The 26882-nt window shown below is 42.2% G+C and overlaps 2 protein-coding genes across 2 annotated transcripts in view; one reads left to right on the forward strand and one right to left on the reverse strand.

The window, feature by feature from the left end:
• The window catches only part of LOC123745805 (adhesion G-protein coupled receptor D1), a 107788-nt gene that overhangs the window by 61585 nt on the left and 19321 nt on the right, over positions 1-26882 (reverse strand). The window lies entirely within an intron of this gene.
• On the forward strand, positions 4670-24265 carry LOC123745741 (uncharacterized). Its single transcript, XM_045726561.2, has 6 exons — positions 4670-4790; positions 8457-8653; positions 14327-14557; positions 20582-20835; positions 21154-21347; positions 22181-24265. Exons 1-6 carry the CDS (start codon positions 4686-4688, stop codon positions 24011-24013), a joined length of 2814 nt encoding a protein of 937 aa, XP_045582517.2. The 5' UTR covers positions 4670-4685; the 3' UTR covers positions 24014-24265.

A 26882-nucleotide genomic window follows, 5' to 3' on the forward strand; every position in this document is an offset into this window, starting at 1 on the left:
CATTATATTTAGTTCTCTGATATCGTAAGTGATAACCCATTATATTTAGTTCTCTGATATCGTGATAACCCATTATATTTAGTTCTCTGATATCGTGATAACCCATTATATTTAGTTCTCTGATATCGTGATAACCCATTATATTTAATTCTCTGATATCGTGATAACCCATTATATTTAGTTCTCTGATATCGTGATAACCCATTATATTTAGTTCTCTGATATCGTAAGTGATAACCCATTATATTTAGTTCTCTGATATCGTAAGTGATAACCCATTATATTTAGTTCTCTGATATCGTGATAACCCATTATATTTAGTCCTCTGATATCGTGATAACCCATTATATTTAGTTCTCTGATATCGTAAGTGATAACCCATTATATTTAGTTCTCTGATATCGTGATAACCCATTATATTTAGTCCTCTGATATCGTGATAACCCATTATATTTAGTTCTCTGATATCGTAAGTGATAACCCATTATATTTAGTCCTCTGATATCATGATAACCCATCATATCTAATTCTCTGATATCGTAAGTGATAACCCGGTATGTTCTAAGTCTCTGAAATGTAAATGAGAATCCAGTACGAAATAAATCTTCGATATATCATTGTTCTAACCTCATGTACCTTCTTGAAGTCCTCATTAACACACACGTATGTCTCCAAGCAAAACAAAACCGGTTCTTGCCGATGCACACAAGCAACAGTACCATCTTGAAAGTCTAAGGGTTTCAGACTCGCTTCCTTCAGGGCTCCAACTTAAGATTCTTCAAGTTACACGCCCTTAGCACTAATGACGTTAAGTTCATAATGTTTTGTGCCTTTGTGTGTGTGTTTATGTGTATCGAATAGTCGTTATCTGGGCGTCCTTGAGACAGGCTCTGTAATCACGGGTATTGATGTGTGTTTACCGGTGATACACTCATTAAGTGAATCTGACATAATTAAGAGTTAGAGGTAAGTAAAATATCGGTATTGTTGATAATGAAATATGGTTTGATGTTAATCAAAGATTAATCAAATAAGAATCATGTATTTATCAAACAGGAATCCAAACATGTATCGTATTGTTATTAAAAAAGATTCAAATTAGTCAAATAAGTATCATTTAGTAATCAAACAAGTGATACATAGTGAAAGAAATGCCAATATTCTTTGCTGTGAGTCTATAGCTTCCACCCGTGTCCTCTGGTTTTAGCTCATCTGTGTCTTCAGCTTCCACCCGTGTCCTCTGGTCCTAGCATATCTGTCTCTCCAGCTTCCACCCGTGTCCTCTGGTCCTGCCTCATCTGTATCTCCAGCTTCCACCCGTGTCCTCTGGTTTTAGCTTATCTGTGTCTTCAGCTTCCACCCGTGTCCTCTGGTCCTAGCATATCTGTCTCTCCAGCTTCCACCCGTGTCCTCTGGTCCTAACTTATCTAGGAACAATCGCAAATGTGGTAAAACATTTTTCCCGAAATTTTAAAATGATTTTGTCTTATCTTGTCTCGAAACAGCGAACTACATTTGGCTCCATTACCTTATCGGTCAGCTCACTTAAAATAGTTAATGCTCGCAGACTGAATGCCAATTACCAATTTTTACCTGAAGCTCATTTGACCTTTCAATCTGTGGTCGCCTATTGACTAGCCATCTGGCGCTGATCTTCTCATCAAGCCTACACTAGAAACACTATTAGAGAGAGAGAGAGAGAGAGAGAGAGAGAGAGAGAGAGAGAGAGAGAGAGAGAGAGAGAGAATGTGTTTACATGAAAGACAAACCGGTAGATAGTACAACAATCTCCAGTTTTCATGAATTGCGATTAACTCAATCTGGCTCTCCACTTTCTCGACAAACTATCACTTTATCCAAGATAAAATATATATATATATATATATATATATATATATATATATATATATATATATATATATATATATATATATATATATGCAACAATGATCACAAAAACACTGATCCAAGTATGCAGAATAACCACATATGAAAAATAGAAAATGCTTAACGCGTTTTCGGCTAATTCGCCTTCATCAGAGCAAAGTAGAATCCGGCATTCTACTTTGCTCTGATGAAGGCGAATTAGCCGAAAACGCGTTAAGCATTTTCTATTTTTCATATGTGGTTATTCTGCATATATATATATATATATATATATATATATATATATATATATATATATATATATATTAATATATATATATATTAATATATTAATATATATATATATTTTAATAAACTATGATCGTTATACACAAAAATAAACAAAAGACAGGAAAAGGCTCTTTTTAACCCGGCTTGATTTCTTTTAACAAGACTTTTATCGAATACTAAGCGTGAAAAAAAGCGTGTGAGGGGAAACTTGTTTATAATTATAATCCAACACATAAAAGTCTCGTTTTCAATTTCCCGGAACGTTGATGGGATACGCGGAATGCTGGGAACGTTTTCTGCTCAGGAAACGTTTTTCATTTAGCAGGATTTACCATCCTCGGGGGAAAAAGAAAACTACGGAATGGTTTCGAACTCGGGTGATACATTTTTCCAGCCTCCCTAGCGAGGAAAAAATGGAAACTTGCTTGATGTAAAAAAAAATTGCAAATACGAGAGAGAGAGAGAAAGTTTGAAGCAAAAGGAGAGAACAAAAGGAAGTAGAGATTACTGGAAGGAAGTAGAGATTACTGGGAAAGTTGAGGAAAGATAAGAGAACTTCAGTCAGTAATAGAAAGTGATTCAACAGAAGAAAGTGAGTCAATAAAGTTAAAATAAGTCAATAAAAGTCAATAATTGAAAGTGAGTGTTTGACTTCCATTTGATACCGTACGTTCTGGCTACTGGTCTCCATACATCCAGGTTCATTACTTTGCACCTGCTGGGGTTAAACTCTAGTAACCACATTTATCATGTGCTGTGAGCCAACACAAACAAGCTAAGTGAGTCTGACTGACATAGAGCTGCGGAAAGCTCTCGCATTTAACTGGAATACTGAAACTAAAAATATATGTAATCCGTGAAAATAAATAATTTTTGGGGAATAAAATCCTGAAAGAATTTTCTGTATTCCCCAATAAATCACACAAAATAATTGTAATTGTCTTAGATTTAATCACCAATTAAGAAATAAGATAACCAATCAATATTTGTGTTCAGTGAAAAATTATTAATATTCATATATTTTCGATCATATATCACAACTAATTTTATATAAAATTTTCCATATATACGACAGTGGGGGCTTGTATGCGAACGGATATGGATTAAACATTGGGTTGTGACGTCATACCTCATCGGCCTTGTGATTGGTGGACTGATCTTCGGATTCCTCGCTGATAGGTGAGCTATTGTGAGCTTCTTAATGTCTCTTTTTACAAAGGCATAAGTTCATTTACATCTTAATATGATTTGGAGTTAATTTACATAATATTTAATTTTATGGTGTACTTTTTTTAGCGTTAATCAGTGTATTTTTGAAGTGTAAGTGCTTTGAAGTGTGGGTTAAGTACTCTAAAGTATCGATAAGTACTCTAACGTAAACTTAAAAGAGTGTATGATAGCCTTTAACATTAATTAGTGCTATTAAGTATGTAACCTTTTGGTTAGCAAAAAGTTTTAGTGTTGACTAGCATACCTTAGTACTGGGAGTATACCTTGGTATTGTGAGCATACCTCGGTGTTAGGAGTATACTTTGGTATTGTGAATATACCTAGTTATTTATTGCCTGTACTTAGCCACCTAGTAGATGAGAAATTCAAGTTTACAGGATACGGACCAAATGAAATGCAAAGAATGTGAATGTTTTAAGTAAGAGAATGAGGGTCTTGCATATCAGGTAAGACAACAGGGGATTTGGGGCCAGGTTGGGGAAACTGGAGACTTTAGAACCAAAGTTACATAAACAGTACAAGACAAATCACGAAACTATTAACACGATATCTCCCAGAAGTTATGAGGTAGAGTGGAATTCATTTAGTGAGAGAGAGAGAGAGAGAGAGAGAGAGAGAGAGAGAGAGAGAGAGAGAGAGAGAGAGAGAGAGAGAGACAGACAGAGGGAGAGACAGAGAGGAGTGTGAGTGTGTGTGTTCCCTTCTTACGCTATCTTTACAAATTAAAAAGACACTTGAGACAAAAGTTCAAAGACTGCAGATAATAATTTATGTGTTCAAAGTTCACCATTTGGAGAGAGAGGACGTAGAATGCAATCACTTCCTCATATTAGTTCAACATTCGTGTGAGCTTCTCTTGCAAGAGGCTCAAGTTCAATCTAATGCACCTATTGTTCAAAATGGGCAATTTTGTTGACAAATTTGTGAGTGAATTACACTTTGCAATTTGAAATATATATAAAATTCTTCAGTTCACATTTATAGTTATTCTCAATCAATCAAGATCATTCCAAAGCTCACAGTTAAAAAAAAAACAAATCCCGGGTTCGATTCCCGTAGGCACGTTTCCTTTCACCTGATGCATTTGTTCACCAAAAGTTATTAGGCAATTGCTCAGCATTGCGTCCTGAGAAGATAATTAGTTATCCTTCGAAGGACCTCAATAAACTTATAAGATTTCTTATCCTCGAAAGATAGGAAATAGCATGATTTATATGTGTCTTAATAACGAGAAGGCTCGTTGTTTGGCCTGGTTAACGAGCTCGTTGCTTTGCAGGTTCGGGCGAAGGAACCTGTTGATGATTAGCGTGGCTACTGTGGGCAGTCTGGGGCTGGCACTCCACTTTGTCCGGAGACTAATTGTGTTCCTGAGTCTCCGTTTTATCCAGGCCATCTTTGTACAGGTGAGGGAGTCTTCGTGTACCCTGTACCCACCCCCAGGAGGAGTCTTCGTGTACCCTATACCCACCCCCAGAAGGAGTCTTCGTGTGCCCCCTGTACCCACCCCAGGAGGAGTCTTGGTGTACCCTGTACCCACCCCCAGGAGGAGTCTTGGTGTACCCTGTACCCACCCCCAGGAGGAGTCTTGGTGTACCCTGTACCCACCCCCAGGAGGAGTCTTGGTGTACCCTGTACCCACCCCCAGGAGGAGTCTTGGTGTACCCTGTACCCACCCCCAGGAGGAGTCTTCGTGTACCCTGTACCCACCCCCAGGAGGAGTCTTCGTGTACCCTGTACCCACCCCCAGGGGGAGTCTTGGTGTACCCTGTACCCACCCCAGGGGGAGTCTTCGTGTACCCTGTACCCACCCCCAGGGGGAGTCTTCGTGTACCCTGTACCCACCCCCAGAAGGAGTCTTCGTGTGCCCCCTGTACCCACCCCAGGAGGAGTCTTGGTGTACCCTGTACCCACCCCCAGGAGGAGTCTTCGTGTACCCTATACCCACCCCCAGAAGGAGTCTTCGTGTGCCCCCTGTACCCACCCCAGGAGGAGTCTTGGTGTACCCTGTACCCACCCCCAGGGGGAGTCTTCGTGTACCCTGTACCCACCCCCAGAAGGAGTCTTCGTGTGCCCCCTGTACCCACCCCCAGGAGGAGTCTTCGTGTACCCTGTACCCACCCCAGGGGCCTCGTAGCCTGGTGGATAGCGCGCAGGACTCGTAATTCTGTGGCGCGGGTTCGATTCCCGCACGAGGCAGAAACAAATGGGCAAAGTTTCTTTCACCCTGAATGCCCCTGTTACCTAGCAGTAAATAGGTACCTGGGAGTTAGTCAGCTGTCACGGGCTGCTTCCTGGGGGTGGAGGCCTGGTCGAGGACCGGGCCGCGGGGACACTAAAAAAAAAGAAAGCCCCGAAATCATCTCAAGATAACCTCAAGATAACCCTGTACCCACCCCAGGGGGAGTCTTCGTGTACCCTGTACCCACCCCCAGGAGGAGTCTTCGTGTACCCTGTACCCACCCCCAGGGGGAGTCTTCGTGTACCCTGTACCCACCCCCAGGGGGAGTCTTCGTGTACCCTGTACCCACCCCCAGGAGGAGTCTTCGTGTACCCTGTACCCACCCCAGGGGGAGTCTTCGTGTACCCTGTACCCACCCCAGGAGGAGTCTTCGCGTACCCTGTACCCACCCCAGGGGGAGCCTGGGGTGGGTACGGTTCTCGTTATCATATTATGTTCTGCCATAACGTTCACTTTTCAGTCGATATCGTGGATAGATTATAGTGTTATCTATCACGTTCTGAAAATCAAGATTGCTATTTAAATCATAATTTTAAATCAAACTAAAATCCTATTCCTATAACGCCCAATACAAAAAAAACTGCTTTTCTTATAGGCCACATATTAATTTCATGTAGGAACAGTTTCTCATTTTGTCTCTGGTTATGTCTTGGAAGAATTTCGAGATTGATTTAAGTGATATCTTAGTGGGGGAAATTACTCGCCAACGAGACACGAGCCTGTCTTGCAAGGAAGGAATTACGACCCTTTTCAGAGGAGAGCTTCCCTCTCCACTATTCATTTCAGGTTTGGGGGGTAGGAATCTTCGCGATATTTCCCTCTGGTCGTGATGAAGATTGACACAAATAGGCTCCAGATTTGCCTGAGGCGAAGCAGCATCCTTGTCATGCTGAGGAGAGGAACGTCAGTGATGCTTAGGAGCAGGAGAGATCTTTACACCTGTAGAGGGAAAGCTGTTATGTTTAAAGATACACAGAATATATATATATATATATATATATATATATATATATATATATATATATATATATATATATATATATATATTTTCACTCGTTATAATAGGTTACGAACACCCGATGATGTTGGTTATAACCCTCTCGCTTCGCAAGCGAGAGAGAGAGGACCCGAGTTCGAATCCTGGATAGGGAGGAACTGGGCACCTTCCCTTCACTCCATTTACCTCTATCTTCACAGGTCACTATAACCGGTGTCTGGAAGTTAGATTAACCGGTGTTTACAGGTCAGATTATCCGGTGGTACTATAGTAGTAGTATAGTAGGGGAGCCGGTCGGCCGAGCAGACAGCTCGCTGGACTTGTGATCCTGTGGTCCTGGGTTCGATCCCAGGCGCCGGCGAGAAACAATGGGCAGAGTTTCTTTCACCCTATGCCCCTGCTATCTAGCAGTAAAATAGGTACCTGGGTGTTAGTCAGCTATCACGGGCTGCTTCCTGGGGGTGGAGGCCTGGTCAAGGACCGGGCCGCGGGGACACTAAAGCCCCGAAATCATCTCAAGATAACCTCAAGATAGTGGTAGGCTTTCCTGGCTTTAAATTCAACTTCAGTCCCCTCGTGCAGAAACCGGTTTGATTATTCAGTAATATTGTTTTTATCCCTTAAACATGATCCACAACGAGGTTTTACAACCTGGTCCCTAGTTACTGCTGGGTAAGCAGGGCGCGAACAGTTAAGAAACTATTTCCTAATCGACCCTACCGTACCCAGGGCTCGAACCCGTCCCATACTTTGAGCAATGAAAGCGCAATTTTAATTCAGTGTCAATTATCTAAAGAACTGAAAAGTTGATCTCACTTGCAACATTGCATCCTGTGTGGGAGCAATTTATGCCTTCTGAATAGTTGAAATGAATGTTGTCCATTCTGGTATCAATCGCTTTACAATTAGACTAATAATAATTATTGACTAATAATAATTATTGACTAATAATGTTAATCACTAAAAATAAATATTACAAAATCACAACGATATTGCCGTTATTAGTAATTAATGCTCGAAATTGTATTTCAATCAACTTTATGATTTTTCCATATCTATACACTTGATTTGCATATCTGAACTCATTTGCATATTTGAGCACTAAATTTAGATATATTTCATTATGTGGTCCCACATATACCAGGCAGGTGCATAAAAATACTTCAATTCTCTAATTTGTCATATAAATATCAGGCATTCATTTGATTTTGTCATGTATATCTTCTGGCAGTGATATCAATCTGAGTTGTGCAGTATTTACCAATGACTTTAAGTCAGGATTCATTGAAATCCCAGTTTTTGTGGGATTAATTTAAATCCCAGTCTTAGATCATAGTGTATTTATATCTCTAGCATCACAGCATATATCCATGCCTAGCACTACAGTATATATCCATGCCTAGCACTAGAACATATATCCATGCCTAGCACTACAGCAAATATCCATGCCTAGCACTAGAACATATATCCATGCCAAGCACTACAGCATATATCCATACCTAGCACTAGAACATATATCCATGCCTAGCACTAGAACATATATCCATGCCTAGCACTACAGCATATATCCATACCTAGCACTAGAACATATATCCATGCCTAGCACTAGAACATATATCCATGCCTAGCACTACAGCATATATCCATACCTAGCACTAGAACATATATCCATGCCTAGCACTAGAACATATATCCATGCCTAGCACTACAGCATATATCCATGCCTAGCACTAGAACATATATCCATGCCCAGCACCACAGCATATCCAAGTGATGTCAGATATATCACAGGAACATAATTCGATGGTGTTTAAGTATGTTAATCTCCCACAGGGTGTGTATGTTACCAGTTGGACCCTGGTGGCTGAACTCTTCCCCCCTAGATGGAGATGTCGGGCCCTGGTGGCCGGAGGCATGGCCAGGCCCCTGGGCGTGGCTCTGGGGGCCCTTGTGGCTCTCTTGGTCCAACATTGGAGGGCCGTCCAACTGGCCATCTCTCTGCCACTCCTCATATCTCTGCTCTATTGCTGGTGAGTTGATGGATAGACTAGAGTCCCTCTACAGTCAATTATTGTTGCATTTCAATCAATTCTAAGCAGCAGATAAATTAAATGCTGAAAAAAATCCTAATTGACAAAAGTGTTAGCTATTTGGTAAAAAAAAAAAATGTTAGGGTTTGAAGATTGGAAGTTTTTTACCTTTGATTCCAATCACAGTGTAGTAATATTCCTCGGTGCAAGGTCACGTGATTGGAGGGGGGATTGGGGGGGGGGGCATCTCTGGGTATGTGGGTGAGAGGTTAATGTGAAGGAAAGCCTGGAGAACACGACTTGACCTCTGACCTTGTAACACTTGTTCCATTGTGATGTGTTGCTTCTTGAGGCGTTGCAACACTTTGTTTCTCTTGCGTGTTGTGTGGATAATTGTCAACTTGCAGGATTTGTTTCCCTGTGTTGCTTGTGTTGGGCTTGTACCCCTATGTTGTGTTGCTTGTGGTGGGCCTGTACCCCTATGTTGTGTTGCTTGTGGTGGGCCTGTACCCTAAGTTGTGTTGCTTGTGTTGGGCCTGTACCCTAAGTTGTGTTGCTTGTGGTGGGCTTGTACCCCTATGTTGTGTTGCTTGTGGTGGGCCTGTACCCTATGTTGTGTTGCTTGTGTTGGGCTTGTACCCTATGTTGTGTTGCCTGTGTTGGGCCTGTACCCTATGTTGTGTTGCTTGTGTTGGGCCTGTACCCTATGTTGTGTTGCCTGTGGTGGGCCTGTACCCTATGTTGTGTTGCTTGTGGTGGGCCTGTACCCTAAGTTGTGTTGCTTGTGTTGGGCCTGTACCCTATGTTGTGTTGCTTGTGTTGGGCCTGTACCCTATGTTGTGTTGCTTGTGTTGGGCCTGTACCCTATGTTGTGTTGCCTGTGTTGGGCTTGTACCCCTATGTTGTGTTGCCTGTGGTGGGCCTGTACCCTATGTTGTGTTGCTTGTGTTGGGCCTGTACCCTATGTTGTGTTGCTTGTGTTGGGCCTGTACCCTATGTTGTGTTGCTTGTGTTGGGCCTGTACCCTATGTTGTGTTGCCTGTGTTGGGCCTGTACCCTATGTTGTGTTGCTTGTGTTGGGCCTGTACCCTATGTTGTGTTGCCTGTGTTGGGCCTGTACCCTATGTTGTGTTGCTTGTGTTGGGCCTGTACCCTATGTTGTGTTGCTTGTGTTGGGCCTGTACCCTATGTTGTGTTGCTTGTGTTGGGCCTGTACCCTATGTTGTGTTGCTTGTGTTGGGCCTGTACCCTATGTTGTGTTGCTTGTGGTGGGCCTGTACCCTATGTTGTGTTGCCTGTGTTGGGCCTGTACCCTATGTTGTGTTGCCTGTGGTGGGCCTGTACCCTATGTTGTGTTGCCTGTGGTGGGCCTGTACCCTATGTTGTGTTGCTTGTGTTGGGCCTGTACCCTATGTTGTGTTGCCTGTGGTGGGCCTGTACCCTATGATGTGTTGCCTGTGGTGGGCCTGTACCCTATGTTGTGTTGAGAGAAGAAACTGCTCAAAATTCTATGGAAAAAAATCCCCATTTTTTTAACTTTATCAAAATAGCATAGTCACTTTCGGACCTGATAACATTTTATAAAAAGGCAGTGTGGCTGACCCTGACCAACCTATGACAGTCATACACCACCTATGTGTCGCATTGAAAAGTTGGGTGAAACTAGCCCTAAGTTTCTGGCCTCCTACCTTAGACAAACAGACATTCTGTCGTAAAGATATAGCAACATTGCAAAGATTTTACAACATCTACTAAAAATAGAGTTAGATTTCTCTACCTCAAGAGACATGCAATATAAGAACTAAAACCATCTTATTTGGTAAGATGAGAGGAAATAATAGTCAAGTCTATAATCTTCTCGTTTTCTCTTCCAGAAACTCTAAGATTTCCAAACGTAAAGTTGTGTATCGATATATTAAAATAATTTAAAAAAAACACAATTGTATTTCAACATTCAATGTATAACTCGTCTTTTGACCTCTATTTTTTTATGTGTGAGGGTGTTTGCTGATGTTATGGGTCATGGACTTAGACATGAAAACACTTAGACTTAGAAAACTTAGACTTAGAAAAACAATAGAGAAATTGGTCATATTTCCTGGGGATGCTGTCATCTGTGTGACGGGTCGCACTGGGAGATGCAACCTGTTATTCACTGAATATATCATATACTCAGGAGATTTGACCTGAATATAATTATTTAATTTTATATATAGATTTTGTTTCCTCCTCAGCTTGACAATCAGATCACTAATACTGAATTTGATCAAAAAATTCAGTATAGTTTTGATCATATATAAGATGGCATTGTTTCTTAATATGCTCTCTTTCTCTCTCTCTTTCTCTCTCTCTTTCTCTCTCTCTCTCTCTCTCTCTCTCTCTCTCTCTCTTTCTCTCAGCACAGAATCCAATAAAATAATTAGATTAATAAAAACAAGGTTGACAGCTTCCTTTACTAAAGTCATCAGTTCTGAACAGTCAAAAGAACTTGGCCTCAGCCAACTGACTTGACCGGAACGAAGAGAGTAAAGGCGTGATGGTTCACTGGGTAGATAGTTCACTGGGTAGATGGTTCACTGGGTAGATGGTTCACTGGGTAGATGGTTCACTGGGTAGATAGTTCACTGGGTAGATGGTTCACTGGGTAGATAGTTCACTGGGTAGATAGTTCACTGGGTAGATAGTTCACTGGGTAGATAGTTCACTGGGTAGATAGTTCACTGGGTAGATAGTTCACTGGGTAGATAGTTCACTGGGTAGATAGTTCACTGGGTAGATAGTTCACTGGGTAGATGGTTCACTGGGTAGATAGTTCACTGGGTAGACGATTCACTTAGTAGATATTCATTGGATAGATGGTTTATTCAGTAGATTGTAACTAGATAAATGGTTCACCAGTTTGGTCAATCACCGGATTGATTCCTGTTTTAAACAACTTCCTCTAGGCCTACATTATATAAACATCATCATCACACCCCTCTTAATTATGCCCTGCAATCTTCAACTGAAATTGATTGAATTGAGAATGATTTTTTTTAAATTCAGAGAAAACGGGAATTCAAAAACCCCGTTTATTCAGGGCTGACTCGTGTAGGTGTTCAGAGTGGTGGGATCTGAAGCCTTGTTGACGTAACCTGGAGCTTAAAATCAAAATATTCACTTGATTCTGGAAGGTGTCAATGTTATTTTTGTGATCGCCGGACGAATCTGGCGTACTCACCTAGTTGAGGGGTTGAGCTTTGGCTCATTGGTCCCGCCTCTCAGCCGTCAATCAACTGGTGTACAGGTTCCTGTGCGTACTGGGCTCTGTCATATCTACAATTGAAACTGTGTATGGAGTCAGCCTCCACCACATCACTGCCTAATGCATTCTATTTATTAACTACTCTGACACTGAAAATGTTCTTTCTAACGTCTCTCTGTGGCTCATTTGGGTACTCAGCTTCCACTTGTGTCACGGGCTGAATAGGGGATGGGAAAAGGAGGTTCGAATCCTTTTTAGCTTGGTGACAACGGTTTTTATTTAGGTGTTGTGCACTGTTGGTTTGTGTAATGCAGTGTGTCTTAACACTTGTCACCTTGTCACTACTTCCTGTCTGTCACTGCTGGCGTTCCTGTCTTTTCCCTCTGCTTGTGTTTCTGTCTACCGACGTTGGTGTTCCTCTCTGTCCCCCCCCCCCCAGCACCTGTCTCATAATTACAGATTCTCGCGTACGACGTATATATATATATATATATATATATATATATATATATATATATATTAAATATGACCGAAAAAGTAAGATTAATAATTCTAACACGAATTTAGAATTTAATAATTCTAATAATAATATTTTTAATAAAACACATATTTAATAATATATGTCTACAGGAAAGACTGCTACCAATATATATATATATATATATATATATATATATATATATATATATATATATATTGTAAGTCACATCTGGTAAATTTTCTGTCTCTGTTTTCAAAATATTTTTCTCATCTCAACTAAGTTGTTTCGTCAAAGTTCTTCAAGTACTAAGTATGATAAACGCGTCTGACGTGCTCCTGAAGAGGGGAAGACTGTTCTAAACTATCAAACTATCGTCATTGTTTCCCCTTCCTTCAATTATCTCTAAAATACTTGAACACAGCTTCAATGGGCAGTTTCTCGAGTACGTAGAACGCTGTAATTACGTTCATGAGGTGAATGCTCTAAGCTACTATAGCACTGGATAGGATATGAGGATGGGATGGTAGGGGGGGATAGGACGGTGGGAAGGAATGGTGTAACAGCCACTTGGACCATAGGGGATTGAACGCTGACTTGCAGTAAGAGAGGCCGTCGCTGTGGCGTCCATTACAAGTGGTGGTTGGAGATACAATACCTGACCTTTGTTAACGAGGTTACGCTCTCATAACAACGGTCATTTGTCAAGAAGCGATGCACTTAGACGACGTTCAAGGCACGTAAAATGTTACGCCATCTGAGCGACCACTTCGTTCAACGACCATCTGTTCAGTGCCCTGGTTTTAGAGCATTTAATGACCGCTGAAGCCCTCAACAATCACCCTCCCCCCCACTCCTCCTACCACCACAATCACCTTTCCCTTAGGATATCTGCTACGCGTAATGCAAAAAGCCAATGCACTGTTTTTTTGGGAGAATGCACAGATTAAACGCTAAAATCTGTACTAACACAATCTGTTCTACCTTTCTGTGGATATAGAAATAGATAAGTGTCTATCGCTCATTACAACACGTTCAGTCAGTAGAAAATGTATAGATTTTCCATAGTCAAATATAAAAATAAGTTACAATATTTTCTCTCAACAAGAGACAACGTTGTTAAATTACAACCATATATACACCCTGAATATTGGTATCACTCCATTGCCTCAAAATGATTTTCATTGCTATATCAGGCCATGGTGATGTCTTGGCGATACTCTGATATATTCTGCACACAAAAGACTTGCTATCGTGTATATATATAGGGCTGTAGGTGTGGTATTGCCAGCCCCACTGAGCAGGTCTCCAACTCAGCCACACATATGGCAGTTTGTCCTCGGGCGAGGCTCGTTCAAGCGGCGGCCGATCCCAAAGACGCATTCATTAATTTTACAAAATCTTAACGTGATGAGTATTAAAAAAGGGTAAATGAATGTTGAATTGTATGTATGGTTAGGCATCGATAATAAGTGCGATTCGAACAGCCCGCCGTGAGCGAATACTGTTCAAAAAAAAATTCGAACATCAGTTGTAAATCGTGTGTTAAATGGTTTTCATTCATAAACAACGGGGGGCTGGATTTACAACCTTTTTTACACCGTTTTGTTTACGAGGCTAGGCTGTATATGAAGGCTGGTGGAGTCGATGACAACGCAAACATAATAGAGGTGGGAGCGCTTTGATTGTTTCAAGCGTAGGTTACACGTGTATGAATGAGTTTGGGGGGAGATATAAATATAAGCTGTTTTATATTATATACACACACACACACACACACACACACACACACACACACACACACACACCACACACCACACACACACGTTTCAAAGCATTACACGACAAAGAGTACTGGGAAGACGGGACACCACGAGCAACAAATTCTCATCCTGTAACTACACCTAACTAAGCACTCTCACCTGAAGTCATCATCCTCCTCCTTCTACAGGATGATCCCGGAGTCCCTCAGATGGCTCCTGACCAGAGGCAAGACTAGACGAGCCAGATTAGTGGCCGGCCAACTGGCCAGACACAATCTACTCACCCTGCCGCCCACCGCCCACGCCCAGATGGACCATCTGGCCGCCCACGTCTACCTGGACGCCCCCTGGGGAAGCCTCCTCACCCTCTTCAGAACTCCTCGACTCAGGAAACACACACTCATCGTTGTCTTCATCTGGTGAGAACTGTTTGGGTTTTAGGAGGGGCTTTAGTGCTCTGTTGTAGAGGCTAGGACAGCTATTGGTCTTGTTCGATAGGTACTGTATTCCTTGTTAGACAGGTACTGTATTCCTTGTTAGACAGGTACTGTATTCCTTCTTAGACAGGTACTGTATTCCTTGTTAGACAGCTACTGTATTCCTTCTTAGACAGCTACTGTATTCATGCTGGGTTGAATGAGCGTTTACAAGTCCAGTACGAGCACTCTTGCTCTAGACAAAGACTCGCATCACAACCGACCAGCTCCGAGTTTCTTTACAGATTCCTTCAAAAGTTTGACTCGAAGTGGAAGAGACTTCGAGTTAGTGTATCTTGGTTATCTTGAGATAATTTCCGGGGTTTAGCGTCCCCGCGGCCCGGTCTTCGACCAGGTCTCCTTTTCTTGCCCCTGACACTCTTTTAATGCGCTTCCCATACACGACAAGAAATCGTGAGTGGCAGAAACTAATTTTTTTTGGATCTCTATGATGACAGAACGAGAACATTTGTAAGTGTTTTCACCGTTGGGGAAGGCCATGACTTGAGGAACTGCTTGGGGTCAAGGGTGTCACAACCCTCCTTGTGTTTGGTCAAAGCCCTTGAGTCAGAGCGCTGTTTAATGCAACGACATGAGACGATCTAAGACACGACCTAAGATACGACCTAAGACTCGACCTTAGACTCGACCTAAGCCAGTTTGGAGAGGAGGGGAAGGGAGAGCTGTTATCTCCTGCTGGAGTTATTATGATAACCATTGTTGCTGGGGTGTTATTAAGGTTATTATATCTCTCCAAGAGTTGTTGTACTGATAATATTTTTAACAGTTATCTCTGTTATCTCTCCTATATTTGTTATCTTCTCAAAACTTACCACGATAATTTCCCAGCGTTATTTCATTCTTTATTGCAGGAATTATAATTGTATTTTCTTAGTTGATTGTTGAAAGCTAATTTTTTTGTAAATTCTTGGCAAGAGGCTGCAGTCAACTCCCAATACCTGTTCAATCCCAACACCTGTTCAACCCTAACACCTGTTCAACCCTAACACCTGTTCTACCTCCGCCCCTCATTCGCCAACACATATTAAACAACTAAAGTTCATGGCCACCCAGCTAAACCCCATTTAACTCCTCAAACATAAAACGGATTTATTTACCTATTCTGCTAACGTAGTCAGAATATTCGTAAATTGTCCAACAGGTGAATGAAATGTGTTGGGGAAATAATTTCATACATTCAGTTATACATATTTGGGTGTATGAAATTTCAAATACATTCACTGGTATAATTACACCAGGAATTATAATAAATTATATTATACCAGGAATTATAACTCCTGTAATAAATAATTAAGGAACTATGGCAAATTATCGTAATAAGTTTTGAGAAGATAATACATATAAGAGAGATTAGTTATGTAGTTATTAGGTAGAATTAGTTATGAGCTAAGCAAAAATCTCGTAGACGTCGAGTTTCACGATTCTAAACTAACTGTAATAAATTATTAATCAAATAATAGACTTTTAAACGTCTTCTAGTACATAAAAAATTACATATTTTGAACAAATCCAACAGGAGACCTAATGAGGGTTCGAACCCATGTGTTGGGTGTTCCAATAGTTTTTTTAGGCTCATTTGTTCATTGATATCTCGCGTTTGAGAGATTTCTCTGTGAATTATATTATGTCATTTAATACTGTGTATAATACACTCTACAAGAATTGAAGTGAACCAGTAAGCAAGGGTTGTGTGTACGTCTGATAACATACTACTTGTGAAGGAGGAAATGTATATGTTTATCTCTCAGAATGTTTGGTAATGAGTTTATTTGTGATGTGTGTCTATGTATATATTAACACGTTGTACTGAACGGGGTGAGAATAGCTTGAGCTACCTCATCCCTTTGTGTGTATTTTACCTCAATAAACTTATTTCAATTTCAATTTCAATTTCAGTAAGCAAGGGGGTTCTATAAGTAGTTTTCAAGGGGTAAACAAAGGTCTTACCAGGGATCAACAATTGGTTCACAAGGGAGTACATATACGGTTCACAAGAGAGTACATATACGATTCACAAGGGAGCACATATACGGTTCACAAGGGAGTACATATACGGTTCACAAGAGAGTACATATACGGTTCACAAAGGAGTACATATACGGTTCATAAGAGAGTACATACACGATTCACAAGGGAGTACATATACGGTTCACAAGAGAGTACATATACGGTTCACAAGGGAGTACATACACGATTCACAAGGGAGTACATATACGGTTCATAAGAGAGTACATATACGATTCACAAGAGAGTACATATACGGTTCACAAGAGAGTACATATACGGTTCACAAGAGAGTACATATACGGTTCACAAGAGAGTACATATACGATTCACAAGAGAGTACATATACGGTTCACAAGAGAGTACACAATCCCACCTTCCCAACGGGGTTAATAGACTCCTGAAACCACTCTAAAAAAATAACCACTGAAAATATTTTCAGATTCTAAAAAATTAACAAATTCACCGAGTTTAAAAATATCAATTGCTTAAATAATTTTAGAAGAACGAACGGAATGCGCAGAGAAGGGAAGAAAAACGTAATAGAATATACTCTACTGCGCAGGCCTGAGGGGAATTCAAATATTTACAAAAAGTTTGGTTCTCTGCTTCAAGTCAAAATCTGATTAATTAGGATTAATTATGTAGTACCTTGTGCTGCTAAGGGATTTACTGGGAATATTTGCACCAGTTAATTAATTAATCTTGCACTCGGCAGTGTGAGCCTGGGTTCGTATCCTGACCGGGGAGGATTGACTGGGCACCAATCCTTAACTACAGCTCCTTTTCACCCAGCAGTGAATGGGTTGTGTCAAACTATTTGGAGAACCGTATTCCGGGGAAAATTAGGATTAAGGATTTGTCTGAAACGCTACATGCTTATTAGTGGCTTTACAAGAATGTAAGAACTGTTTTTGTATATAATATAAATAAATAAATAAATTAACCAATAATGTGTATGGATAAATACTGAGAGAGACTGGAAGTACTTTGTTGTAGAGTACTATGCATAGAGTACCATACCAACAGTACCACACCTATAATGGCATATCTAGAGTACCACACCTATAATGGCATATCTAGAGTACCACACCTATAATGGCATATCTAGAGTACCACACCTATAATGGCATATCTAGAGTACCACACCTATAATGGCATATCTAGAGTACCACACCTATAATGGCATATCTAGAGTACCATATCTATTAGTTATAGATACCAATTTGATGTACCTCCCCGCCCTCTTGATATAGAAATCAAGTATGGGGGGAGGGGGAGAGGTTGTTAGAGAGGCTTGCAGCGAAGCACGTCTTGACCAACTACCCTCTAAAGTCTAAACTACCTTCGGTAATCACCGGCATCGAATTACGATATTAATGTAGACTAAGTACGAAAGTCATTTTCACCGGGGTGAGGCCACTTAATCCGAAATGCTGCCTAAGTGTTTCCACAAGTGTTTCTGGCCATTTAGTCATACGAGACAAATCTTGATAAAGTTAATCAAAGTGTCTTGATAAAATTGTTTCTTGCTGCCATTTTGTAGGAAATATAAAAGTGCCTCACTGAAAAAAAAAGGAAAAACATTAAAAAATGTATTCAAAGGCGACTGTATACACCGTCTTCTTCTTGAGGTTATCTTGAGATGATTTCGGGGCTTTAGTGTCCCCGCGGCCCGGTCCTCGACCAGGCCTCCACCCCCAGGAAGCAGCCCGTGACAGCTGACTAACTCCAAGGTACCTATTTACTGCTAGGTAACAGGGGCATTCAGGGTGAAAGAAACTTTGCCCATTTGTTTCTGCCTCGTGCGGGAATCGAACCCGCGCCGCAGAATTACGAGTTCTGCGCGCTATCCACCAGGCTACGAGGCCCCTCGCTATCCACCAGGCTACGAGGCCCCTAGGTCTTGGTTGAAAAAAATAAAAGCTTTGGCAATGATTCAAGTTTTTAACCTGACTGATATATTTTTTTGCTATATTCTTTCCATTTTTGCCGCCTTGGGAGGGTAATTAAGACCCTTCGCAGACGCTCGTTAAAAGGTCACGGTGAACGACCCATTGGAGGAAGTCTTACTGAGACTCACTGGCCAGCCTTTGGGCTCAGTCTTGTTCAATTTCCCACTCCATCTGACTCCGTTTGAGAGCAATTTGTCAACTTTGAATTCCAGGCAACAGGGATCCTTGCCTGGAAACCTGCCAAAGCGTTACCTCTGTAACCAGACCGTTTTCGAGAGTGTTCCCGACTTCAACAACAAACTGTCGAACTAAAGTGCCCTAACCTAACCTACCCGAGCACCCACGAATAGAAATCGGGGTAATTATGTCCATTTCACGAGCCGCTACCGAAATCCCTCGTTCAACTATCTTTTGGGCCCTTTAGGTAAACAGCAACGATTGCGGTCTTAGATAAAATATACGTAAAAAATATGACGTACTATAAAGAAAACAGGTTGATGTGATTTTGCTGATTATTAATGCATTCTAAACACAAAATGTGTTTGTCATTAGAATGAAAAACAATAGTAGAAGATTTCATTTTTCGTTTGACCTTGTTTGATTTCATTTTCGACCTGTCTGACCTTGACTGATTTCATTTTTGACCTTTTTGACCTCGTTTGATTTCATTTTTGACTTGTTGGACCTCGTTTGATTTCATTTTTGACTTGTTGGACCTCGTTTGAGTTCATTTTTTACCTGTTTGACCTCGTTTGAGTTCATTTTTTACCTGTTTGACCTCGTTTGAGTTCATTTTTGACTTGTTTGACCTCGTTTGAGTTCATTTTTGACCTGTTTGACCTCATTTGAGTTCATTTTTTACCTGTTTGACCTCGTTTGAGTTCATTTTTGACTTGTTTGACCTCGTTTGAGTTCATTTTTGACCTGTTTGACCTCGTTTGGTTTCATTTGTTTCGTTTGACCTCTCGACGAGGCTGTAGTTAAAGTCCGGCAAGCACTCACCGCCTGGGCAGTGACCCGACACATTCAGCAACTCGAACAAGCACCCTGAGGACCCAATAAGAGTGGAAATAAAGGTCAAACGACTGGGTTTTTTTCTGTTGTAATATTATGTAATTATGATTAATGTTTAGCGAGAACTCTTTTTTTTCCTTGAAACTGTTTTCAAGTTTTTTTTTAGTGTTCCGCTGTAGCTAGTGGCTTCTAGAGCAGAGACGCCTGAGGGTACAGGGTACAGTGAGTGGGAGAATGTTCAGCTGTTTGTGCACACACTTACATTCTGAACATTTCTGAACATTTCTGCCTGAATACTCAGGTTTTCGCATGTAGTTTGCGCATCGAAACTATCACATTGTCATCGTGTGAGATGTATAGAGTTTCATGTTAAACACTTCTGCTGCGACCACTTGTACTTCAGCACTATACTTCTTATAGCTTGTGGAGCAAATCTTGCATATCCAATTGCGTGAGTGTGTGTGTGTGTGTGTGTGTGTGTGTGTGTGTGTGTGTGTGTGTGTGTGTGTGTGTGTGTGGAGCGTGACTCCCAATTAACTCACTATTGACACATACAAAGCAGCGACACATCACATACGTTACTGATTTTCCTTACGTTCGTGTGTGATCTGATATCCTCCGAGAAACGTTGAATGTGTAATCATCTCGGAAATTATCACTCCTAACCACTGCTCTAATATGAAATCTCGATCACAAGATCTTTCCTCTTAGTTCATTAGCTTTGTTGGCAATGCAATCAGCATTTTTAAGTCAGGTTTTGAGTGATAATTGTTATATTGAGCAATAGGTGACATTGTGAGTGACAGGTGACGTGGTCAGTGACTATAGTAGTATAGTGACTGGCCGGTATAGTGAATATAACCAGTCAATACCTTGAAATTGTTGTTATTGATCTAGAATAGGTTATAAACCTCCATCACCACATCACATCTGTATCGCCACGGATTTAATCCACGCCGTTCTTGACATCCAGGTTAGCAGTGTCGCTGGCAGACAGCGGATTCCGGAGCGAACTAGCGGGCCAGGATGGCCCAGGGCAGCTCATGATCCTCCTAGGAGGCCCGGGCCAGCTAGGATCGCTGCTAGGGGCCGGAGTGGAGGCTGGAGCCGTGGTTCTAGCCGCGGTTCTCACCACCCAGTTCTATCGAAGGGCCTTTCTCATCTTCACTCTCATCCTGGCGGCGGCCCTGTCGCTTGCGGTCATCTGCGTCTTACAGCTGGTCAAGGGTAAGGGACTAGTCACGCCTCTAACGTAAGTTTGGCTGAAATGAGGAATTATAAACACCTATTTTTTCCTATGGAACAGATCACAATGGAATCATAACTTCTGTGTATTTTTATATTATTTAGACATCACAGAGAATCGTGCAACGGCCCTCCCTCCCCCCCCCCACACACGCCCCCCCTCCCCCCCACACACGCCCCCCTCCCTACACACACGCCCCCCCCCGCCCCACACCCCACACAACACCTATCACCTCCCCCCCCCCCAACACACACTTGTATGAACCAACATATTCCTGATATTTAATGCTCAATTCACAGAGTCGTGGATGGACGTCCTCGCCCTGGCTACAGCCTTACGGTTCGTGGGCGTGCTTATCGTGGGCGGGGCGAGGGTGGGCGTGGGCGTGGTGAGTGTGGAGGTGGCGCCCACTACTGCTCGGGCTTCAGCTGTGGGGCTCTGCGCCGCCCACGCTGCTTTGGGGGAGATTCTGACCCCGCTTCTCTCTATTGTGGTAGGTGGGGGGGGGGAAGGGCGGTGGTGTGGTGGTAGTAGATGGTGGTGTGGGGATGTGGTGGTGTGGGTGGTAGTAGATGGTGGTGTGGTGGTAGTAGATGGTGGTGTGGGTGGTAGTAGATGGTGGTGTGGTGGTAGTAGATGGTGGTGTGGATAATAGGTAGGTGGTAAAATGGGGGTGTTAGGTGTGGTAGTGGTGATGGTGAGGGGTAGGTGTGGTAGATGGTAATGTTAGTATGAATGTGGTAAATATGGGGACAGGAGTGGTAGTGAAAGTTCCAGTGATAATGAAATAGTGAATATAGTGGTATATAATAGCAGTTGTGATTGTAGTGGTAACAGAAATGGTATTGTGGTAGGATTAACGGTGATATTGTGGTAATGGAGGACGTTCTATTGATGCATGGATTAGTACTTAGCTAGTTGTACTCAGCTAGTTGTATTTTCTGGGGATGAGCTGCGGCTCTTGGGTCCACTGGGCAGAGTTGTAGCCTTGAGTTGGTATATTTACAGATGATGGCGAATATGTTACACACAGAAATCACAATACCGTGATGTATCAAATGAACAACTCCACAAGGGCCTTGAAGAATCCACGAACCGTAAGGCTGTAGCTAGGTTCGAACCCTCGTCACGGCCCTTGTGGATTTGTTCATGAGTGTGTTGATGGGGATGATGTATTGATAGTGTTTTTCTCCGTCATTAATGGTGATATATTTAGTTCCAGTGTCCAGGATAAAGGCAATATTGATTGTTCATCACATAACAGGCTGAGCTGACGTTTGTTCATCACATAACAGGCTGAGCTGACGTTTGTTCATCACATAACAGGCTGAGCTGACGTATCCATCAGTGCCCTGGCTGACGTCAGCAGCGGGGTGCCTGGTGGCAGCGCTGCTGACACTCCTGCTGCCAGAAACTTCCGGCACGTCTCTTCCAGACATAGTAGACGAGGCGGAGGTCGTCGGATTGTGTTACGAAGGAGACATTCTTAAGACGTGCGACGACGGCTACGGCAAGAGCCCTTACTGGGTGAAAGTCGGCGGAGTTATCGTCAGCAGGAGCGTTTCTGAAGCCGGCCTCGACGACGATGACGACAGATTCGCGAGTCTCGATCGCAATCCGGATTCCCAGCTGGTGCCTCACGTCTCCGAACGGGCCACCAAGGCGCTGAAAAAGCTTGATCAGGGTGCCGGGCCCTCACAGAGGATGGTTCTCCCTCACGTGCAGACCCGACGAAGGGAACTGAGTTCCCTGTTCACCCGGTCCTCGGGGTCACTGGTGTCAAGCTGTTCCCACAGCTCCGTGGTGTCCCTAGTCGACGTCAGTAAGGTCAATGGCAACAACTCCGACACCACAGACTCCAATGACTCTGAAAATCGTGATGGAGGCCGCAAACTGAGCCCGGGAGGAGAGGCGTTGCAGACAGGACAAACTCCAGAAAAAGAAGCAACAAAAGTCGAGGAGCAAAGAAAAACCAAATTATCTCCTGGACTAAATCTTGATTCTGGAAAAAGTATCGTGCAAACAAAAGAAACGAAAGACAATCACGGGGAATATTCAGAATATTCAAAGAATAGTGTTCAAGAATATCCAGCAGTACACGAAGGAATCTCCAAGATGAAGACTCACAGCCCAGGGCCGGTGGAGAGTGACGTTAGTATCTCAGTGTGTTCCCTTCAGTTCAAACACATCCGGCGACCTGTGAGCCCAACGGACCGTCGCAGGAGAGGGTCAGGTCTATGCTACTCTTCGTCCTCCGTGTACGCTGCCGAAGGACAGAGAACTGTGATCCAGGAGTACACGTCTAGGAATAGTTTTAAGGGAGACACATCCAGATCGCGGTACGCCACCCTCCAGAAGGTACCCGAACTCGAGAAGGTGAATGCGAGACGCACCACGACCCCGTCGTCGGTTCTAAAGGAATGTATTAGAATTGCCCGAAATAGAGAGAGGCTCAGTGGGTTAAATCAGCTGCAAGAAGAAGACGTGGGAGAGAACACGTCTTATAGTCAGGACACAAGCACAAATTCATCTCAGACGAGCGTCAATTCGACAGTAACTAGTGAGGTTACCGATCAGTCTCTTCTTCGAAACTCTCCTGTATCTAACAGCCCATCGATCTCACCCAATCTGTTTAGTCTAAGCTCCACTTTAGAATACGAAGCAGCTGGCGGAAGATCGGAGGCAGCAGACCATACCCTGAGGTACGACACGCTACGAACAACCAGTGATCTGTACCACTCTAGGCAGTCCTCCTTCAGGTGTGGCCTTAGCTCCTGGCACGCCCTCTCCGTCGCCACCGCTGCCATCGACAAACACGAATCCTCACAGGCAAAAATCCACCCAGGTAGAGACCTGCCTGCCCACAAGAATGTCAACAAGTTTGGACAGCAACTAAACACAGGTGACACATACGAGGATTTACCAGGTAATAAAGGTCCGACAGCAAAAGCAAGTCCAACACACCCAAGAGCGCCGGAAACCCCAGCGCTGTGTGTGAGCAGTCCGGATACCTCGGCCCAAGGAACGACTTCGACATCAGCGGACGACAAGAGGGACATGGAAGACATCGACCACTACAACCCACCGAGACCGTCGGAGGACTGCACAAGCCTGCGTAAGACCATCATCATGACAGACCTCGATGAAACCGATCTCTAGTTGCCGTAGGAGATGAGGTGATCTTGATAGCAGCAAAGTGTCAACAAACATGTTGAAGTGACTCTTACTCTATAACCTCAAGCTTGCCCTTAACGGATACAGAATGTTTGGGAAAAGGAAAATGGTTATAGAGAGAGAAGGAAAATCCTTAACACTCCTATCTTAGTATCATGTCTTTGTATACCGAAGTTATACTCTCCTTACTCAACCTGTGACGGAACTTTTTGTTAATAGTTACCCAATAAACGTATGATTCGCATCTTGTCTGCGTTATATTTTTTAAAGTCTGTTTCCTATAGTATTTGGTCAAAATCACATGTGATTTATAGCACATGGTATTAGGTCCGTTTGAGATTCTGTCTTCAAAACGTGTCCTCTCATAATTCGAGAGGACAGGTTGCTTTGTCAGCCTCTTGGGGGCAGGTATATGGGCCTTAAAGTCCAACACCAATCAACTCCCATAAACAAATAAATAAATAACACAACTCATATATGAAATATAATGAAAGCGAAGACTGTGTTTTTTTCTATTTATCAAGTCTTGGACCACTTATCAAGTCCTGAACACTTATAAAGTCCTGGACCCCTTATCAAGTCCTTGGACTCCTTATCAAGTCCTTGGACTCCTTATCAAGTCCTGGGCCCCTATTAAGTCCTGGGCCCTCTTATCAAGTCCTGGACCCCTCATCAAGTCCTGGACCCCTTATAAAGTCCTGAACACTTATCAAGTCCTGGACCCCTTATAAAGTCCTGGACCCTTATCAAGTCCTGGACCCTTATCAAGTCCTGGACCCTTATCAAGTCCTGATCATATAATGCTAATTACGAGAAGAGAGATGACACAGTTAACTCGACACATATTGCTATGTGTTGCACAGGAACACTGCAATTTTCCCCGTTCATTGCATAAATTTACCCAACCAATATACCGCCTATTTGTTTACCGTTCGAAATAATGCACGAAATAGTAACATTTACCTGATAATTCAATTTAGAAAGTTTATAATAATAAGTGTACATGAATTCCTGCCGTCAATATAATGTATGGAACCTTTGACAATGGAGAGAGAGAGAGAGAGAGAGAGAGAGGGAGAGAGAGAGGGAGAGAGAGAGGGAGAGAGAGACAGAGAAAGACATAGAGAGAGAGAGAGAGACAGACAGACAGAGAAACAGAAAGACAGAGAGACAGAGAGACAGAGAGAGACAGAGACATAGACAGAGAGACAGAGATCAGAAAATTAAATATAAATGGAAGAGAATCACAGAATTTACATTTAATTCGAAGAATCAAACAGTACTAGGTAGTCAGAGAAGAGGATCCATGGACTACACTCTAGGCGATTGAATTCCAGATTCGAGAATTACAAATTTCCTGGAGTTGATGACGTTTCCAGTCCTTTGCTGGAAGGGGAATTGGCTTTCCCAGCAGACTTTTAGTGGTAGATGTAGAACTCCAGCAAATTTATAATACAATTGATGGAGCGACAGAGAGAGGAGAGAGAGAGAGAGAGAGAGAGAGAGAGAGAGAGAGAGAGAGAGAGAGAGAGAGAGAGAGAGAGAGAGAGAGAGAGAGAGCTGTAGTGTAAAATAATAAAGACATTTCCCATCCCGACAAAAAATGCTTCTAATTCCGATTTCAAAATTTAATTCGACATCACTAAAAAAAAATTATCTCTCTGACTTTAGGTACCAGATCGTTCCGCCTCTCTGAAACGAGGACTACCAAAAGATGATTCTCTATTAATATCACTAATTACTGCGACATTCTACCCATAACAGGAGCCGCCATGACCGGCTATATGGAATATTAATTTGATATCGAGGATGATATGTGTTAACTAATATTAGAAGATGTTTACTTTGATCGTGCAAGCAAGGGCAGTCGACACACACATTTGTGCCTGAGAGGAACACAGATGAGTAAACTCGCTCCTCACACACGTGAAATGTATAGCAGGTTTACCGTATAGCAGGTTTACCGGAGGGAAGACAGCAAGGGGGACCAAGGATACCCCGGATACTTGGCAGAATTAAGAATTTACTGACACAAAAAAAATAAGTTAAAATAAGTCATTTATAACTATTTTTTATTTTTTTAAAATACACGTATTTTAACCCCACTGTTAAAATCAGACCTGTGATACATGAGTCGTGTAGTCACAGTGACTTTGATCCAAACCTGCCTCTGACTATACTGATCATGTAACAATGCAGAGACAGTGCAAATTTGTGTATATATATATATAATATATATATATATATATATATATATATATATATATATATATATATATATATATATATATATATATATATATATCCCCTGTTATATCTAGTTTAATCTAGCAATACTTTACATTTTATGTTTCTTACCGGTTCTCTACTTTAAAATGGCTAACCGTCTTGAGTTATAATAGCCGTCTTGTGGTTGTCTTAAAAAATATTTCACGTTCTACTTTAAAATTAAGTTATTGGCTATAACTCTTCCTGTCTTCCATAACGTATTTATTAAAATAAACTATATAAAATAACCTTGTTGTGGATGGAGGAGGAGGCTTCTACCACCTCTTCTTCTTCCTGTATGTGCTGACCTCTCATACGTGTATTTCCATACATTCATACATTTCCTCAAATCACTTGTTCCTGTATAATGCAGCAATTTAGCTGTTGGCACAACATTCCCCGCCTCGTTAGTGCCAGGCACTCACCGAGGAATGAGTGACGCCAGTGCCAGGAAATGGCGGTCACTCGCAGTTTGGTCAAGTGTTACTTGTTACTCGAGTGCCTTAACGAGGCTCGAACCCCGCGGAGTGCAGGGGTCACTCAGCTTCAAGTATGGAGACAATACGAGCCAGGGTCTTACACAGCA

Source organism: Procambarus clarkii, chromosome 88 (assembly GCF_040958095.1).
Source record: "Procambarus clarkii isolate CNS0578487 chromosome 88, FALCON_Pclarkii_2.0, whole genome shotgun sequence".
NCBI classification, from domain to species: Eukaryota; Metazoa; Arthropoda; class Malacostraca; order Decapoda; family Cambaridae; genus Procambarus; species Procambarus clarkii.

What these genes read in the sequence shown, in the direction of transcription:
- LOC123745741 (XM_045726561.2), top strand. Translation starts at nt 4,686, where the DNA reads ATGATTAGCGTGGCTACTGTGGGCAGTCTGGGGCTGGCACTCCACTTT. An exon ending in TCCAGGCCATCTTTGTACAG is followed by an intron (nt 4,791 to 8,456) that starts GTGAGGGAGTCT and finishes AATCTCCCACAG; the next exon opens with GGTGTGTATGTTACCAGTTG. An exon ending in CGTCTTACAGCTGGTCAAGG is followed by an intron (nt 20,836 to 21,153) that starts GTAAGGGACTAG and finishes CTCAATTCACAG; the next exon opens with AGTCGTGGATGGACGTCCTC.